Source organism: Cajanus cajan, chromosome 9 (genome assembly GCF_000230855.2).
Source record: "Cajanus cajan strain Asha chromosome 9, NIPB_CcT2T_4, whole genome shotgun sequence".
NCBI classification, from domain to species: domain Eukaryota; kingdom Viridiplantae; phylum Streptophyta; class Magnoliopsida; order Fabales; family Fabaceae; genus Cajanus; species Cajanus cajan.
The window spans coordinates 8,676,040-8,691,481 of NC_138525.1; the positions used below are offsets into that span (position 1 = coordinate 8,676,040).

The following is a 15,442-nucleotide window of genomic DNA, read 5'->3' on the forward strand; positions in this document are numbered from 1 at the left end:
AGGAAGGAGAACCAGAGATGCATTTAACATTCACAAGTCCAAATAGTTAAAGCATCCTTTGCTTTCACTCCTAATGCCCCTCCTCTAATTACCACATTCCTAATTTCACTCCTGCCTAAACCACCCTTGCTTTCACTCCAGTCCTCTGGTTTGATGAAACGTACAAAATTCTTTTTGCAAAAGTGTTGCCAAGGTTTAAAAAAAATTCTGAGACGTTTTAGATTAGGCACCAAGAATTTGGTTTCAGAATATGCAATGCAATTCCAACAGAGCTCAAAACAACACTTTTTTTGTATTAAATGCATAAAATAGGATGAATTTCTATTTTACTACAATCTTTATACTGTTATGATACAATTAAGTAGATTTTTCAATCTGAAATGTATTTTGCTTGTATTCTCCAGAAGATTTTGTCTGCAATGATGTAGTATCTGAATCTGCAAAGTTTGGCTTCCTAGACTCCAGGTTTTGGAAGGGAAATGGAGGTGGAGAAATTTCAATTTCACCCTCTAACATCTTCACCACAATACTCATAAGAGGTCTATCATTTGGTGAATACTGAACACAACATAGAGCCACCTTTGACATTCTTTCGGCTTTCTCCTTGTCTTTCTCTTCAATTCCACAAAGTGAAAGCATTACAGACAATTCATTATTCTCAAACATATCCCAAGTCCATTTTGGAAACCATTGTTGCGATTCATTGCAGTTGTCATCACAATGCCTTCTCCTCCCTACAATTTCAAAGAGAAGAATACCAAAACTATAAACATCACACTTGTGAGTCACCGGATAAGGCTTCCACATTTTAGGAGCACCGTATCCCACTGTTTCTCTGTGTATTGACGAAACATTACTTCTTCTGCTACAAAGCTTTGCCAGGCCAAAATCTGTTACCTTCAGTCCCAAGTTCAAATCAAGAAGAACATTCTCAGATTTAATATCATAATGAATTATCCTTTGTTGACATTCCTCATGTAAATAAGCAATTCCTTTTGTTGTTCCAATTGCAATCTTATGAAGCTTCCCCAACTCGATGTCTTGGTTTTGGCTTCCAAACAAGTACTTGCTGAGAGAACCATTTTCCACAAACTCATAAACAAGAGCTCGCTTGTCCCGGTGGAAGCAAAAAACATAAAGCCAGACTAGATTGACATGGTAAATTCTTCCAATGGTGCCAATTTCTGCTAGAAGTTGCTCTTCCATTGCTATATCCAAACTATTGATAACTTTGACAGCCACGTATTCTCCATTGGACAATTCCCCTTTGTAGACAACCCCAAAAGCACCAGAACCCAATATGGTTGAGTAATTCCATGTAATTACATCAAGTTGTTCAGGAGAGAATCTGATGGGTTTCTCCTTGTTGATGTTGCTTAGGAATCTTTTCATTGTTGCAAACTCAGCTTTTGAACCTTGAACCGTGGAATCTGGAGGTATCACTACTTCAATTTCACTAGTTGAAGGATATGACTTTGAATCCTTTTCTGTACTTGGAAGCTGGGAATATGCAGGAATTGTTTCTCCTGCCTTCTTCAAGCACTGAATTATGGCATATATTATAGCTATAATTGTTGTTACTACCACCAATCCAAAAATTGAAAATTGAAATAGAACATAATTAAGAGATTTACATTTTCTAATAAAAGGTGAAATGGTTGATATAAAAATATCATGGCAAAGTGCTGGTAAAACTGAAGAAGTATATAGTTTCATGGCAAAGTGCTGGTAAAACTGAAGAAGTATATAGTTTCACGATAAATATGTTGTTACATGTTAATCCTTTTATTAGAAAATGTAAATCTCTTAATTATGTTCTATTTCAATTTTCAATTTTTGGATTGGTGGTAGTAACAACAATTATAGCTATATTATATGCCATAATTCAGTGCTTGAAGAAGACAGGAGAAACAATTCCTGCATATTTCCAGCTTCCAAGTACAGAAAAGGATCATAATGCTTCAAAGTCATATCCTTCAACTAGTGAAATTGAAGTAGTGATACCTCCAAATTCCACGGTTCAAGGTTCAAAAGCTGAGTTTGCAACAATGGAAAGATTCCTAAGCAACATCAACAAGGAGAAACCCATCAGATTCTCTCCTGAACAACTTGATGTAATTACATGAAATTACTCAATCATATTGGGTTCTGGTACTTTTGGGGTTGTCTACAAAGGGGAATTGTCCAATGGAGAATACGTGGCTGTCAAAGTTATCAATAGTTTGGATATACCAATGGAAGAGCAACTCAAAGCAGAAATTGGCACCATTAAAGTATAATTTTTTTACCGATGAGTGTGACGATCCTCCTGCACTTTAAGTTCTTCAGAATGAGAAGGTCCAGATTGATGTTGCTCCCTGAACAATATTATTGCAATTTACATATACTATGACATTGAAAAAGATTTAAAGAATTTCATAGTACAAAAGAATCATAGAATCATCATGTATACAAAGTGGGAATTTCATTATTGCAAATAATGAAATCAAATACCCATCAAGATATTAAGCACCTCATACATATAGAATGTCATAACAATTAACATTTTCAGATTCTACTAGTTTTGATATTTGGAAACAGGTTTTTGAAAGGGTAAAGAGAATAAAATGTTATTTTCAATGTGATGGCAGCAGTTTTTTGCTCTTGTCTTTATTTTGTCCAGAAGGCTAAGCCAGAAGCTAAAATATTTATCTTTAAACAGAAGAAATTAATGCAGAAACCTGCACAGGAGATGATTATGCTGATATATGAATAGACTAATGTAAGAATAGATTGAAATAGAAATACAACAGATAAAGGTTTTCTTTTAATTGTTGTAAATAGAGGTTAAGTATGCCCTCTTTTTCTTGTGTATATTTTGAGCTCTGAAATATATAATTTCAATTTTTTTAAAAAAATATTTATAACCATAAAAAACATTCATCTATATTAATCATGGGGAAAAGAAAGTTAAGAATAAAGCATTCACCTATAAACCTTCACCAAATATGTATGAACATTCAAATATTCTTAGGACGCAGAAAGTAATATTAATAATTCAATATATTTCAAAAAAAATGTAGAAATCATACCAAGTATTTTAATCCATTAAGAGAAAATCCTTTGGTATGTTTTAGGTGATCTAAAACTCGTCCACCAAATATGTATGAACATTCAAATATTCTTAGGACGCAGAAAGTAATATTAATAATTCAATATATTTCAAAAAAAATGTAGAAATCATACCAAGTATTTTAATCTATTAAGAGAAAATCCTTTGGTATGTTTTAGGTGATCTAAAACTCGTCCAGGAGTCCCAACCTGCATGAATATGAATTCATCACAAATAAATAAATAATAATAAAAAAATATAGGACTTCTAAAATGAGAAGGGCAAAAGTTAGTGATAAACTAAAGATTTACTTACTTCTGTTTTCATTTTTTTTAGATCATTTTTATTTTCACTCTTAAATATAAAACTATCATCTTTTTAATTTAATTTTGTTTTCAAAGATTAGTACAGCAAACGGAGAAAACAGAAAGGGGAGTTATTTTCGGTGTTTGTTTGCAAAGATTTATACAGAAAACAGAGAAAACAGGGGGCAGTTATTTTTAGTGTTTCTTATACAAATCTTTGAAATTGGGAAACAGGTTAAAAACAAGGTAGCAGTTTTGTACTAAATTTACTCAACAAGTGAATGTTAAAGGAACCATGTTAAAAAGCTAAGCATTAACATTTGAAAGCTGACATGCTAAAAACAAAAGGAAGGAAAAATCAATAGGAATTCATTCATATTGAAAAATTATTTCCAAGGCCACACAAATCAATAATAAACAGATTATAAAAAAATCACTGAGTGAGTATTCGCATTTTTAATCTTAATTGTGGGAAGCAAAACCGTTCGTTTTTTTAATAATTTTTGTTTCTAACAGCGAGTCAACGTTGTATGGATTCTTGAAGGGTAACAAGCCAGATTTTCACGTTGCCATGGCGCCACAGAGAGCCAAGGTCTTCTATGCCTCTTTATTTGACAGGTTTAGGAACGCCTATAACAATGATGCAATCAAGGGTATGTTGCTACTTTCGTTCCTGTTTCTGTAATTAATAAAATCTTATCTTCTCATCTTTGGAATAGCTTAAGTTTCTTCCATAAAGTTTAGATTAGTTTATAGGTGTGTTGGCAAAACTAGCTCATAAGCTAGCAGAAACTCATTAGCTAACTGAAAGTTTACAAGTTCTAAGTTAGGAGTCAAAAACCTGAAAGCTTATTAGTTTATTGGTTGGATTGAAAGTATTTGGTAACATTAGTTGATAAATGTAGAATGACATATTTAGTTATTTAAGGTAAAAAGAGATTTCAAATAATTACAAAGGATAAAAATGAAAAAATTAATTAATTAATTAAAAACACTACTAGCTTATAAGCTAGCCAATTTTCATAAGCTAAAAGCTTACATACCAAATAAGTTTATTTTGGTATGTAGCAAAAATTATCTCTTACGTACCAAAAAAACAAATTAATTTGGTAGAATTAGCTTATAAATTCCTCCAAAGTCTTTTCACAACATACACTATATATAAGTCAGCTTTTGGAGATGCTAAATGAGAGATCTTTTATAATAAATATTCATTAGAGAAATTTATCCAAGTAGGGTCTATTTTATGCTATAAAATGTAGTGTATGTACATATAGTGATTTGGATTGGAGTGTTGGACCCGGTTTCCACCGAGAAATTCTGGGTTTTATGAAATTTCTATCAAATCCTTTCATTTTTCTCTCCTCACTGACAGAGCAAAGGGATGTTATATGGTATGCAACTAGGACTAATTTTAACAAGTTGTGTATTCTGGTCAATAAAGACAAACGCCAGTGCAGTATTTTCGTGCACTCTATCAATTCAAGAAGAAGTTAATTCAAAAACAAAATAAAATTGGCATGCAATGGCCAAAGCCTGAATTCAGTCTTATCAACATTGTAATAATCAAGTCCTTTAGCTGATTGCTAGTTACATTATAAAAACATAATATTCAGAATTCCTATGATCATGAAGACTGTTCAATTTTTCCCCCATGGACTTGGAAATAATTAGTTGTTCTATGAGATTAGTCAATACTGATTTCCTAGAGCACAGCACACTTAATTTCAAAAAAAAATACTGTTTATAATAATAAAATAATAAACAGTGAATCATTTAAAAAAAATTATATTGAAACTCACCACAGCACACTTGACACCAATTTCAGAACCTAGAGCTTCAAACTGCTCGGCAATTTGAATAGCAAGCTCTCTAAATCAATATGGGAAGATCAGTGCCAAGGGTTTGACAACAATGCTTCCAAGCATTTAAAACCATTTGCATTAAATTGTTGTGTTTGTGATCTAATAAATGTATTTTTAAAATACACCTATATATTTTTATCCCATTAACAGATGTACTGTGTGCATTATATAAAATCGAATTAAAATACATCTTTAGTGGATAGTGTATACTGATAAGGTTTCTTAAAATACTTTGTCGCCAGCAAGTGCAAGATTTGGAATCTAAATTTGTGAAAGGAAAGAAAGGTACATGCCAATCCTAACTGCAGAGATGTGTTACACTTTTCTGAATCTAGAGAATAAAACACAAGGGAACAAGGGATGGGAAATAGAGAGGGGTATTCAATTTAAAACTTGTTAACTATAGTAAAAGCAATTATATCATAGAATGACATATTGACACAGCTCATGCACAGAAGTTTCTCAAGAGGAGCACGCACACGGTACACATCAACATGGTATTTATATTTTATACATCAGACTTCACTAGGATATATTAACACTAGTATGATATTCATTACATTCATAATTACAATACTGATCACTTTCTGAAATAGAAGGTCAATTATTACATTCATAATTACAATACTGATCACTTTCTGAAATAGAAGGCACTAATTGACCTTACTCTTACCGTTTTACGCACAAGTCTACAAGATATTTCTAACATGGATTCATGAATATAGCGCACCAAATTCGTTATATATGGATGATGAGGTTCTAGTACAGAGCCACTCGTTCTTTTTCTTCTCACAGACGGTCAAAACTTCATTTGGGTTCATTAAAATTCAAAAACCACAAAACTAATCCAAATACTATCAAACACAAAGCACACGAGGCTAGCATAGATTAGTTTGCCACACTGACTAAACAAAAAAACACTGAATGGGTAATATATTATCTTAAGTTAAGAACCAACACAATCATTACAAAATTTTCATCTGTAGCTATTATCTGGAATCTCCTTTTCTTTCCTCTTTATATTAATGTGTTGAAGAGGGACTATGAAAATATAAGTTGAACAAATCCTCCTTTCCACTTCCACATTTGGTATAAAGTATAATTTAATAGAAAATTTTAACTACTCCATGAGAAATATTCCTGAAATATGATAATTCAATCTGAGACATTAGCAATCAATAATGATTACCAATTAAGCAAGTGGAGCACGTATACAAAGACATAAGCAATCAATTTGCTCGTGTCATCTTACCAAGCTTAAACAGCAGCACAAATCAAGGTTTCACATAAAAACAAGAAGAATGAACAATTCATGCACCCCTCCTTTCAGAAAATGCAAAAGTCTATGCTCATGTTAGTGAGACCCAAGATAAAATTAAAAAAACGAAGAAAACTTGGCACTATTTAACAACTCATTCAGCTAAGTTAATTTAAAGAACAAATATCTAAATACTGTACATTCGATCTCAGAAAGATAAATGCAAAATCCAATATCTCTAACATTATTTCGTTTTGTGCCATTAGGATAAATGTTTTATGCAAGTTGTAAGCTAAGGTATCAACTCACACAACACTTTTTTGCAACTAAACACAGACGTGAAACCAGGCATCTTACCTATTAAGGTAAAAGTTTTCATTCATATGTGGCTAACATGTAAAATACCGGGATTGGCTTTGTGTATGTCTAGCAAGCAACTTGTGTTTGTCTTTCTTATGACAGAGTATCTTGGTAGCTATAGATTGGATTACGTTGACAGAGTATCTTGGTAGCTAATGATAATTTAATAGATTGAATTATCATTTTTTTTCTTTAATCTTATAAAACGCTTTTACAGAAAGGAAGTAATCCAGATGTCTCAAATTTTGAAGGCCTAACCCTGAAGCTTCAACAATACAAAAGGGATTTGAATATATTATTTTCTTTGCAACACAAATAATCATGTGGATTAAACTATAACATTAAATAAATACGACAATGGAACTTTTTGTCAAAGAAAAAATAAAAAGGAAAAACAAACCTTTGCGTCTCGAACTTGGAAGAAGCAGTGGAAGAGACTGGAAGAAGATGCTCTCGCAGGAGTCACAGAAGCAGTCGCAACAGCAGAAGAAGCCCTAGAAGCACCAAAGGCAGGCACAAACGGCGACCGGTGGCCACGGTTGAGAACAGTGGCGCCGAAGACGTGGTGAACGAAAATGAATCCGGTGGCTTCAACCCTCCTGCATCCTAGAAAACGAAAATGAATCAATGGTGCCAAAGAACGAACTCGCGAAAACGAAAATTTAAGCGAAAACGAACTCGCAATAAATTTATTGTTAAAATGTCCTTTTGTTGAAATTTAAGCGAAAACGAAATCAGTTCATTCTAGGTAGCCTACTAAAATAGCTACAACAACATATGAACGGATTGAACAGCTACAACGAAGATGACGAACATACCTTATGGGAGATGATGAACTCGCGATGAATAGCTACAACGAAGATGAACGGATTTTACAATATTCAAAATCAGTTCTAAATTTCAGTAGAAGATGAACTCGAGAGATAAACCTGGGCGAGAAATAGAAGGACATATTTCAGTAGGGTATTTAAAATCGGTTTGCTGAGAACCGATTTTGTATTATGCAAACAAAATCAGTTCTAAATGAAACCGATTTTGTATAGACTATACAAAATCAATTCTTTGTGAACCGATTTAAAAAGTCAGCGAGAATACACTTTTTAAAATCGGTTAAAATGTAACCGATTTTAAAAGATCTTTCAAAATCGGTTAAATGGTAACCGATTTTAAAAATTGTAGCATTATTTACAAAAATGTCACCGCGTTCTTTTTAAAATCGGTTCCTTGTTAACCGATTTTAAAACCCTGTTCTTAAAAGCATTTTTTGCACTAGTGTAGCTAATTAGCGAGGGATTTAATCCCTCGCTGATCTGTAGCAAAATCCGTCGTCAATCCGTTGCTAAGTTCCTCGCTAATTATATTAATGATGCTTACTATTTGCTCGCTAATTTGCGGTCAAGCTTCCCCGCTATTCCCTCGCTAAGGAGTCGCAAAATATCCCTCTATAATTTGTAGCTAATCCCTCGCTAATGTTCCCTCACAAACCCCTCTCTATTCCCTTGCTACATTTCTTAGCTAAGGCCTCACAATTCCCTCGCTGAATATCCCTCGCAGACCCTTCTCTATTCCCTCGCAATATTTCCCTAGCAATTATTTCGCTATTCCCTCGCAATATTTTCCTAGCAATTGTCTCGCTATTCCCTCGCAATATTTCCCTAGCAATTATCTCTCTATTATCTCGCAATACTTCCCTAACAATTATCTCCCCTTGAACCATTATTTCCTTGGGAACCATTTGATGCGTGAGCCCTAGAACCACTATTCATCCATTCCCTGAATATCTGTCTCACTCTTTCTCTCTCAACTTCTCCAAAATCGGAGGAGTTTTCACGACTAGAATTGTTTAGTGCATGTTTGGATTGGATTTTCAAACTTGATTTTACACTCTCCACGTTGAAGATGGATTTTACGTGGAAGCAAAAATTTTTTGCTTCAACTAAACGTGAAAATTCACGTTTGCATTGAAACCCAAACATGCACTTAACTAATAAAGTGAATAGTTTGCTACAAAAAATTAAAGACTAAATTAGGATTATGCATAGTTAATAAATGAAAATTGATGGAAGCAAGAGGCAGCAATCCCCACAAGGTGGAAATCCTTGGATAGGACATGATAGTTGCTTTAAGACACCAATTAAGACTTTCAGACTTTGAGATTGAGATTGGAGAGCACAGAGTGTGGACTGTGCTTTACGTACCTTTATTTACCTCAATATTCAAAATTCTGACCGGGTTGGATCCAAATTCAACTTTAACAATATTAAGATGCCAGAGATACCGTGGTTTTACGCTTGCTTGTCGCGGCTGATATTCCATATTCCCCCACTTTTGTTCTGCCTTTTTATTCTTTTGGGACCTTGTGCGGGGGACACACAGGCACACAGTTTACTTCATGTAAGATACGATGCAACATGCTACCAAGAAAAGAAAATACTACTCCTACCACATTAATGCTTCTTCACCTCATTTTTATGCCTGTCCACTAGTATGCAAAGTTGTCCTCCCATTCTGTGAATCTTGAGCAGATGGATCAGCTCCAGCTGCAAGCAATATCTGCACCAGTTCTCTCCCCTCTATATATTTGGCATGAACAAACAAAATCAGATAATTCATCTATTTCTCAAAAGAGAATAAATAGCATAAATGATATTAAAATAACCATGTATTAACTCTCAAATTTGAAATATGAATGCAAATGTATTCTAGTATGCATAGGAACTGATTACCACATTTCATTTTATCATGAATTGTTTCCCTAATTAGTTTGGAGCATAAATTCCAAAAAGAACATCTGTGTTCAATGATCTTTCTTGGGCTTCATCCATGACAATAATCCTGAAACAGTTTCAAACCAAATGATTGGTAACATTGTTTTTTGCAAAAAAAAAAAAAAAAAAAAAGGGTGAAAATGTGGAGGGCAAAAGTTGCTAATACATCCATACCGATACTTGTCAAGATCTCAGATAAGCTAAATCTACATATTTTGCACACAACTATATCCACTGATAAGATTATTTTTCACAAAGAAAGCATAAGAAAAGTTCAGGTTTTTATCTAGCCTGAAATTGCTAACTCAGACCAACACACTACTGGTTTATATGTTAAAAATAAAATAAAAACAAAAATAATCATTTTTCCTTAAGATCATAAATTTGTGTAAACAACTAAACAAGTAGTGCATTAGTTGGTGTTTTATGGACTACATGTAGGTCGATTGAACCTTTAAAATATCTAAACCAGCCCTTCCCAGTCGCCACCGTATATGCCATATAAAATCTCTTGAAGATAAAAGTCAATATATTAAAAAGCTCACCAAGTTGATTGAAGAACTACCACCTAAATTATGAGTCCATATATGCCAATACTGTCAGAAACTTAACTGGAAGGAAAAATAGAAACTACCTAGCACAATGCAAACTTCACTATGCATCCTAATCAGCTTCCCCTTCATTCAAGGATAAGCTAACTACAGCTGAAGCAGCATTTGTAGAAACCTTCTCTGTTCAATTATCAAGCCATTGAATATCTAGTTCAAAAACAAAAGTCTCACTTTCAAGGCAAGCTGCAGTTTCTTTAACAAACATATTTTATTATGATAAATGGAAATAAATGAACGTTAAAAAAAAAGTTTGATCAGCAAAACACAGGGAATTAAACGGAAAGGAGAAGTAATGAAAGCAACCAATACCACTTAGTCAGGGAAGTCTCACTTGCTTGTCGCGGCTGATATTCCATATTCCCACTTTTGTTCTGCCTTTTTATTCTTTTGGGACCTTGTGCGGGGGACACACAGGCACACAGTTTACTTCATGTAAGATACGATGCAACATGCTACCAAGAAAAGAAAATACTACTACCACATTAATGCTTCTTCACCTCATTTTTATGTTTGTCCACTAGTATGCAAAGCTGTCCTCCCATTCTGTGAATCTTGAGCAGATGGATCAGCTCCAGCTGCAAGTAATATCTGCACCAGTTCTCTCCCCTCTATACACCCATCACCAATGGCAAGACAAAAAATAATAGTCAAAAGTAAAAAGATATATACAAATTTAATTACATGACCATTAGTTAAATTTTAATCTTAATTATCTATGTATTATATGACTTGAATTATAATTTTAATCTTAATTTTTATTATCTATAAAGTGTTTACTTTTTGGAGACTACATGAACAAAGATGGTGTTAATATAAACACTTAATGACAATAAACCTATTACTTCAAGAGAAGGAACAATTACCAGTATCTCAACCGTTGATCAACTTCTGCAAAATATCACATAACATGCACAAGTTAGAACATACTAATGAATACAGCTTCTTCAGGTAACCAAGATTTCATGGAGAATAGGAAAATCCTCCTGCAGTAGTCCCTGCTTTGTGCCAAGTTGAGATACTTGTGGCCAAATTCATCTCTGACACCCCAGGAGCACAAGTAGCTAATTGTCATCTGGTTTCTTCAAGTTCAAACAATTATCTGATGCTTGCCTAAACAGCTCCTGAACTTCATTCAATTCCTTCTCTGACATCAAAAACACAGTGTTAGGCAATTTCACATTCCTCAAAACATTCTAAAATTCACAAAGCACAAATCGTTTAAAATTTTAATATTATTGTATATACTGAAACACTTGTTATTTTAATTTTTGAGAATTTGAATAAGAACCACATATAAAGCCAATAATATGCATACTTGCCTTTATTGAATTAAACAAATCACTTTTGTATTTTCATTTTGTTTTTCTCAAATTAAACACAGTCCTTATATTTTCTATGTATGACAATTATTAACCAGGACATCTTATTCCATGAATCTTACTCTTCATCAAACTTAGCAAAACTTATTTTTTTCTATTTAACACAAATATATACTTTCACATGTTATAAAAGAGAAATCAAGATAGAAGTTTAGACTTCAAATATAAACAAAAAACTGGCACAGACCTGCAGCTTCCAATTGCTTCTGAAGTTCTTGGCCTATTGCATCATTTTCAGCCTGAAAGGAAAATGTAAAAACAATGTAAAAACATAAATACTCTATGTTCCAATTACATCATTATTTATTATTAATTACACCAGTCAATCACATAAAAAACAGAGTGAGCTGTGAGTTCCATACTTGTAGTTCTGTAATCCTCTTAATTTGTGCTTCTTCACCTCCCACAGATATGGGAAACGCTGTAACCAATGCATCAAACTGCAAAAGAAACGACAGATATTTCAAGGGACCACTCATAAGTGACTAGCTCAGAAGATTAAAACTGTAAAACTTTCACTTTGTTTCCTACTTACAAATATTTGAACAGGATAAATCTTCAAAAACAGCAAAAAAGTGGAAACAAAAGAGAAAATTTTGTAGTTACATTTAAAAACAGAATTAAACAACAAACATTTTTGCAAACTAACATGTAACTTCCTCTGCCATCCTGTTAATTCTTCTTTTTAATTAGAATTACTAGATTATTTTAAGGTTAACTACTAACAAACAAAGTGCAACACCACCGCCATCCCCACACAATACACCCCTATCAACTCTTCCTTCCAAAGGATAGTTTGTAAGAATCAAACTACATGTGAGAGTATTGGGAATTTCAGTTAAAAAATGTTGGCCACATGCACATTCCTGAATCCAAGCTTGTATCCAAAAACATGTAAAAAAATAATATTCAACAAACAAATCACGGTAAAATCAAAATCCCATCATCATACCTTCCCTTCAATATGCATTCCCGTAATGTGAAGTTTTGTCCACATTCCAAAGCCCAGTCTTTTTCTTAGTTTCACAGCAAGTATTGCACTCATATCATCAGCCGTGAGAAAATTCATTCCTAACTCCAGAACCTGCATAGATTACACCATAATATCTAAATCAGACCGAACAAAATGTCATTCACAGATGCAGAATGGGACATTCTCTTGATATGCTGCTTTAAATATCACATACCAAGTGATCATCATCACTCTGGCGAAGAACCCTCATTTCAGTAAACAAAGGTGGATTTCTTCCCAAGTATAGATTCTGAACAACAGCTTCTTTCTGCAAAATATAGTACAGAGATATCAAACTCTGATACACCAAAAGTGAAGATATCAATTTTATATTCACAAAAACTGCATCTTTCTTGATAAAAGTTGAATAGAGAATATGAAATTCATATCACATAATTTTCAAGAAAATGGTCAAAATTCGTATTATGATCAACCACAATCAAAGACAAATAACCGAACAGTACGAGTCATACAGCAGTCCAAGGTTTGTATTTCTCTAAGAACCACGGTATGATAGGGAGTAAAATATTCTGAGAGGCAATCTTTTCCATACATATGGGCCATATGTTTTCAACTGCATGGTTCAACCACCGGACTGTTTCAGAATCCGAAAGCACCTAGTACAAAAGAAAAAAGGACATTGCCAGTTATATCAGAAAATCATCATAGAACAATCCTTTGCAATTAGAATATGAGCATGTTTAGATACAAGTCTAGATGAGCTTTTAAGAGCTTCTATACTAAAAAAATACTCTTTATTGAGCTCTCAAAAATTTGTTTAAATTGTATCCAAACAGAGCCTATGACATCTTAAATTTAAACTTTCAGTGATAAAATAAAATATACCTAAATGAACTGATATTAATTTACAAATATATATATATATATATATATATATTAACTACTGGGGAATATTTTTTTTCTTATTACTACAGTTTTAATCATTTCTTCATTTAATTAAGTCATATAATTTTATTTTCATCATCAAAATGAAAGCATTTTTTTTCAAAGGCATCAAAAAGAAAACTAATTAGCTTATCACTCAATAGAATCTTATTGATAAGTAATATTGTAATAATCCATTCATGGATGTGGATTCTAACTTCCTCTCTAAGGATCACTTTCAGTTTCAAGTTAAGGGAACAGCTAAACTTCAAAGAAGAATTTATTCAGACATTAGTTTGTTTTCTTCATTCACCACTGCTTAGTGTTTATACACTTAAAAAACTCATTAAGCTACTATTTTCCCCTAAAACTTCATGATCCACAAAATCAAATAACCACACTAAAACCAGCAGAATTACCCTTCTTTGGTTGGCTTGCTTCCTCTCCTCAAACTACAACTTCTTCCGCAGCCTCCTAACATAACGCTCATGAACCTTACCCAAAAAAAAAAAAAAAAAATAGATCAAAGTCAGAAACATAATAATATTCCCCATCCTTTTCTCTTGCCTTTAAACAAACACTACAAAGCAGAAAAAATCCAAAACACGATTCCAGATCATCAAGAATGCAAAAACAAATATAAAAGGCAAAGAAAGCAAATAATGAAAATCCAAAGAAAAGTTGCCAAAATCGCCGACCATGATCCTCACCAGGTAAAGATATATCAAAGCTACAAAATAAACAATCGGGTGGCACCAATTGAATGCAGAGAGGAGCCATAAATAAAGGGTTTTCGTGCGAACTCTTCAACTTTCTGTGATAGGATTTGGATTTTTAGGGAGAACCGGTAAAAATCCTTAGTTCTAAACAGGAGCCCCAATGAAGGAATAGAGCTCGGTGCAAAGAACCCGTATTGCGTAGCAGAGAATTAGTTAGAAGAGAGAGAATAATTTTTCAAAAGTGAATCATGTTCTTTCATTCCACTTGGTTGCACATCTAATAATATGCACGGGTATTACACCCTGCCCATACAATCTAGAATCTTCTACCCAGCCACATCAGCTTGTAAAATAGAGAAAAATCGCACAGTAAAAATATAAAAGCCCATAACAGTAAAAAGTAAAAACACCAAGGTATATGAAAAGAGAAAACTCATGACATGTGATTATTGTTAACAATAGATAATTACTATAACACTTTCACTAATACCGGAAGCTCTCGTAGAATCAAAAGTTTGAAAGCGGAAAAGAACAACATACCCGCAGGAGTTAGGGTTTTCGATGATGATGTTTTTCACGGTCTGAGAAGAGAGTCTGGGTGCTTACTATTAAGGAGTTAGGGCTTTCTTTGGAGAACGATGGGAATCAACTGGGTGCAGGTCACGTGACCTACAGCTCGGCCTTCCCTTTTGAGACTTCCTCTACCCACATCTCTATGTGCCCGCAGCACTTCCATACGGAGAAAGATAGGCTTACCATGTTCTATCAATAGCACCTAACCTATGCCGATTTTGGCGGACTGTGCTCCACCCCGGTGAACTCATGCGGTTTCGACGTGCCCAGAGGCCAGAGGCGAATCCATTGGACTTTCTTCGGAGAGGAAGGAGGGAGGCTTTCTTTGGAGATGGCACGGCGACTTTGTTTGGAGATGGCACACGCGGGTAGGGAAAGTTATCCTATTCTACTAGTACTAGTACTACCTCCTTAATTAAAACAAGATGATGGGTCCATGTACCTGGCTCTAGAGATATTATTGAAGGTGATGTAATAAATTCGTACGGTACAACCTATCTTCCCATCATAATTGTTTTGTGTTCAGATGTTCTTGTCTCCTTTGCGGGGGGAAATTCTCTGGCTTGGTATTTGTGCATTGCCCATGTTTTGAGCCCCGTGTTCCAGCCATATTAGA

At 33.9% G+C, this 15,442-nt stretch overlaps 2 protein-coding genes across 17 annotated transcripts; both read right to left on the reverse strand.

Annotated features, from left to right (window-relative positions):
• Window positions 1-269: 269 nt before the first annotated feature.
• LOC109799501 (LEAF RUST 10 DISEASE-RESISTANCE LOCUS RECEPTOR-LIKE PROTEIN KINASE-like 2.2) lies at window positions 270-3,148 on the reverse strand. The gene is made up of 2 exons (XM_083063444.1): window positions 3,072-3,148; window positions 270-2,357 (listed from the first exon to the last, which is right to left on the reverse strand). Exon 2 carries the CDS (start codon window positions 1,714-1,716, stop codon window positions 358-360), a length of 1,359 nt encoding a protein of 452 aa, XP_082919570.1. The 5' UTR covers window positions 1,717-2,357; window positions 3,072-3,148; the 3' UTR covers window positions 270-357.
• Window positions 3,149-9,341: 6,193 nt separating this feature from the next.
• LOC109799353 (C2 domain-containing protein At1g53590) lies at window positions 9,342-15,442 on the reverse strand. 16 transcript variants are annotated; one of them, XM_083063446.1, is made up of 13 exons: window positions 14,794-15,442; window positions 13,954-14,028; window positions 13,123-13,266; window positions 12,825-12,917; window positions 12,590-12,721; window positions 12,000-12,077; window positions 11,825-11,876; window positions 11,122-11,402; window positions 10,756-10,866; window positions 10,568-10,652; window positions 10,282-10,405; window positions 9,606-9,714; window positions 9,342-9,452 (listed from the first exon to the last, which is right to left on the reverse strand). In XM_083063446.1, the coding sequence occupies exons 3-8, from the start codon at window positions 13,198-13,200 to the stop codon at window positions 11,320-11,322; spliced, it is 516 nt and encodes a 171-aa protein (XP_082919572.1). In that variant the 5' UTR covers window positions 13,201-13,266; window positions 13,954-14,028; window positions 14,794-15,442; the 3' UTR covers window positions 9,342-9,452; window positions 9,606-9,714; window positions 10,282-10,405; window positions 10,568-10,652; window positions 10,756-10,866; window positions 11,122-11,319. The 16 variants fall into 16 exon arrangements, with proteins under 16 accessions (XP_082919572.1, XP_082919585.1, XP_082919586.1 ...); XM_083063459.1 differs by lacking the exon at window positions 14,794-15,442 and adding an exon at window positions 14,245-14,517 and having other exon boundaries at window positions 11,122-11,397; XM_083063460.1 differs by lacking the exon at window positions 14,794-15,442 and adding an exon at window positions 14,245-14,517 and having other exon boundaries at window positions 13,114-13,266.

Coding starts and splice junctions, on each gene's coding strand:
- LOC109799501 (XM_083063444.1), bottom strand. CDS start 1,716: ATGAAACTATATACTTCTTCAGTTTTACCAGCACTTTGCCATGATATT.
- LOC109799353 (XM_083063446.1), bottom strand. CDS start 13,200: ATGGAAAAGATTGCCTCTCAGAATATTTTACTCCCTATCATACCGTGG. Junction 12,918..13,122: donor AATACAAACCTTGGACTGCT/GTATGACTCGTA, acceptor TATATTTTGCAG/AAAGAAGCTGTTGTTCAGAA. Junction 12,078..12,589: donor GAATGCATATTGAAGGGAAG/GTATGATGATGG, acceptor TTTCTTTTGCAG/TTTGATGCATTGGTTACAGC.